The sequence below is a fragment of the Chanos chanos genome, chromosome 6, assembly GCF_902362185.1.
Source record: "Chanos chanos chromosome 6, fChaCha1.1, whole genome shotgun sequence".
Lineage (NCBI taxonomy): Eukaryota > Metazoa > Chordata > Actinopteri > Gonorynchiformes > Chanidae > Chanos > Chanos chanos.
Window position 1 is genome coordinate 27,816,701 of NC_044500.1, and position 3,260 is coordinate 27,819,960.

General features: G+C 44.3%; 1 protein-coding gene across 1 annotated transcript; it reads left to right on the forward strand.

Moving 5' to 3' along the window:
- The first annotated feature begins 968 nt into the window (after nt 1-968).
- On the forward strand, nt 969-2,845 carry LOC115815252 (adenosine receptor A1). The gene is made up of 2 exons (XM_030778209.1): nt 969-1,324; nt 2,209-2,845. Exons 1-2 carry the CDS (start codon nt 969-971, stop codon nt 2,843-2,845), a joined length of 993 nt encoding a protein of 330 aa, XP_030634069.1.
- The last annotated feature ends 415 nt before the right edge of the window (nt 2,846-3,260 follow it).

Here is a 3,260-nt window from a genome sequence, read left to right on the forward strand (position 1 = left end):
CCTCTATGTCTTTTATGTCACTGATGCTCTGTGATTAACTGAAAATCAATGGTCCTGTGGTAGTGGGTTGGAGCGTAAGGAAAGTTTAAATGAAAAATGTATTGCACTCAAGAGCCAAAGTAAAAGGGGAAAAGAGAACTGGCATCCCTCTTATTACAGAAAGTAAGTCATCAGTGTACTCTAGAGGAGTTTTCATTACTATGTGCTTGCGCTTAATTGTGTGACAAGTTCAAAGATCTTTGGTGTTCCTTTAGCCGCAGCCATTGCCAATACACATTGTTCATCTTCCTTCAGCGCAAATACTTGGATTCAAACTTAGAGACAGAATTTATTGTGTTCCCTCGTTCATTCCAAACACACTCAGCTTTTTTTTCCCTCATAAAAATGAAGAAGTAAAATCCAATCACCCAAATGGTCCTCGAGACACCTGTCAGACTCTGATTTTGGTCTCTTCCAATTACTTTGCTCTTCCAAAGAGAGAATGGATAGAGAGAGAGAGAGAGAGAGAGAGAGAGAGAGCACTGGGAGTGGGAGACCTATGCTGCAGTGAGCAGAACATCCCTCCCCCTTGAACTGACAAGAACCTCCGCATCAGAAAAGGGAGTAGAGGAGAGAGAGAGGAGAAGGAGAGAGAAAGAGAGAGAAAGATGTGAAGAGAGAGCGAAAGAAAGAAGCCATTAAGTCAGTTTACAGTTTAGTCTTTCCTTTTGCCACTTGGTGTCTACATAGTCCAACAATACTGTAAAACACACTTCAGTTTCCACCAGAGAGAGAGACAGAGAGAGAGACAGAGAGAGGAAGAGGGGTAGATGAGTGACTACAGCACTGAGAGAGAACATAATGCATAATTTGTGCCTTGAGAGAAGAAAAAACGGAAGACCGGCGTGAAAAAAGGTGTTTGTGACCCTTTTTGACAGAGCCCTGGGACACTAGCTGCGTGAGTTGGGGATACAGAGCAAGACTCAGACATGTCGTCCTCTCCGGGCATGGAACCTTGGGAGCATGTGGATATGATGTACATCTCCATTGAAAGTACCATAGCACTGGCCTCTGTACTGGGCAACGTACTGGTGGTACTGGTGGTGGGCCTAAACAGGGCGCTGCGAGATCCCACTTTCTGCTTCATTGTCTCCTTGGCTCTGGCCGACATCGCTGTGGGGGCTTTGGTGATACCTTTGGCCATTGTCATTAGCCTGGGGCTGAAGACACAGTTTTACTCTTGCCTCTTCCTCTCGTGTCTACTTCTCATCATCACTCAGAGCTCCATCCTTTCATTACTGGCCATTGCCATTGATCGCTACTTACGCGTAAAGATCCCGACCAGGTGAGTCTTATTCATCTTCATCACAGCCACCACACTGTCACTTTTTCTTCCCTGTGCAACTGCTTTCTCTCTCATGCTTCCCTCACAAGGCGACGGCAGAGGGTTATTAAGGTAATCAAATAAACACATCCTTATGAGTCACGGAGATGCATCTCTACTGTTGTTGGTTTGTGGACAGATCTTTCTGAGAGGCCAGTCTGGAAGAAGCAGTAAATCATTTGAGGCTTTTGTTTATTCAAGGTGACAAGTAGCTGTAATGGGCAATGCAAGCTCCTGACCAGTGTCACTTTTGCCTTTTGTTGCTCTGGAACAATCACGAGTCTCCCATGAACTTGACTTTGTTTTATAACGCTTATTTACTGGTTTTACTGTTTATGTTCATGTGCTGGTGAAGCCAGTTAAGTCTTTCAATATGCTATTCCTGCATTATTTCTCTTTCAGACTGCTGGAGAGTCATATATCTTCGCCAGGCTTAATGCAAATCGATAGGCAAGACATGGAGAGCTTTTAACTAGATTAAAAAGCCTGTGTTTGTCACAGGAAATAATGTCCAAAGATGGTTTGTTTGCATTTTGGCAGCGGTTCTAGCCTCTTATTTGTGTGCTGGATCAAAGGACGGAGCAAAGAATTTGTGGAGAGGGATTTATCTCCTTTTTTTTCTAAATATACTGTAAATATAAATTCAAACACTTCTGACCGATCATGATGACTGAGAAAATTTCGAACTTAACATTGCATATAAAGTGTTACTTTTTTTAAAAAATTAATACAGTGTACCATAAATGTAATCTGTGTTTAAATGAGAGAAAACATTCCAGTAAAGTTAGAAATACACAATCATTTTTAAAACAGCATGTTAATCTTTTCTTTTCTTCTCTCTGCAGGTACAGTATCATAGTAACACAACAGCGGGCGTGGGTGGGTGTGTGTTTCTGCTGGCTGCTCTCAGCAATCACCGGGTTGGTGCCCATGTTCGGTTGGCACAACTACGACCCGACAGCCGGAAACAGCAGCGATACCGTCATCGCGTGTAAGTTCATGACGGTCATGCGGATGGACTACATGGTCTACTTCAACTTCTTTGGTTGGGTGGTGGTGCCACTCACCATCATGACCTGCCTCTACGCCGAGATTTTCCGCGTCATCCGTCGCCAGCTCAACCTCCGCGCCGAGGCCACCAGCGACGCGGACAAATACTACCAGAAGGAGCTGAAACTGGCCAAATCGCTGGCGTTGGTTCTGTTTCTGTTCGCTCTCTGCTGGTTGCCCCTGCATATCATGAACTGCATCGTCTTCTTCTGCCCAGAATGTGACATGCCCAAAAGTGCCATGTATGTGGGTATCTTCATGTCCCACGTCAATTCAGCGGTCAACCCGCTGGTCTACGCTTTTCGGATCCAGCGTTTTCGCGTCACCCTCCTGCAGATAGCACGCCGCTTCTTGCTTTGCAAGGGTGCCAATGCCAGCCCGTGCCAACAGTGCCCTGCCCCGATTACAGAGAAAACCCAGGTCAATCTGTAGCAACACAGACTGCATACACTGGCTAAAAAGAATGCTTATGTTGAGTACTGGCCCTTAGGCATGATTTTTTGGGTCTTCTCAACAGTGCCTGACTGTCAGCGAAGGCAGTGATGTGATTTGTGGTTCTTTGAAAAGCCTTACCAACACGAGGAGATATTTAAAAAAAGAGAGTTAATCAATGTTTTAGGAGAATAGATAAACGAGCAGGACGCAGGTCAGACAAGAATGCTATGTGGAGTAAGGGCAGCCATGTGTGCTAATGACATGGTTTTAAGGGTTCTGTTTGATATGATTATGTTGCCAAATCAAATATGTCAAATTGATTTGACTATTATGCAAATGTTTCTTTCAATTTGACTATTATGGTTCAGACATTTCTGAATCCATGCAGAGATAGTGATGCACTAGTAAAGAA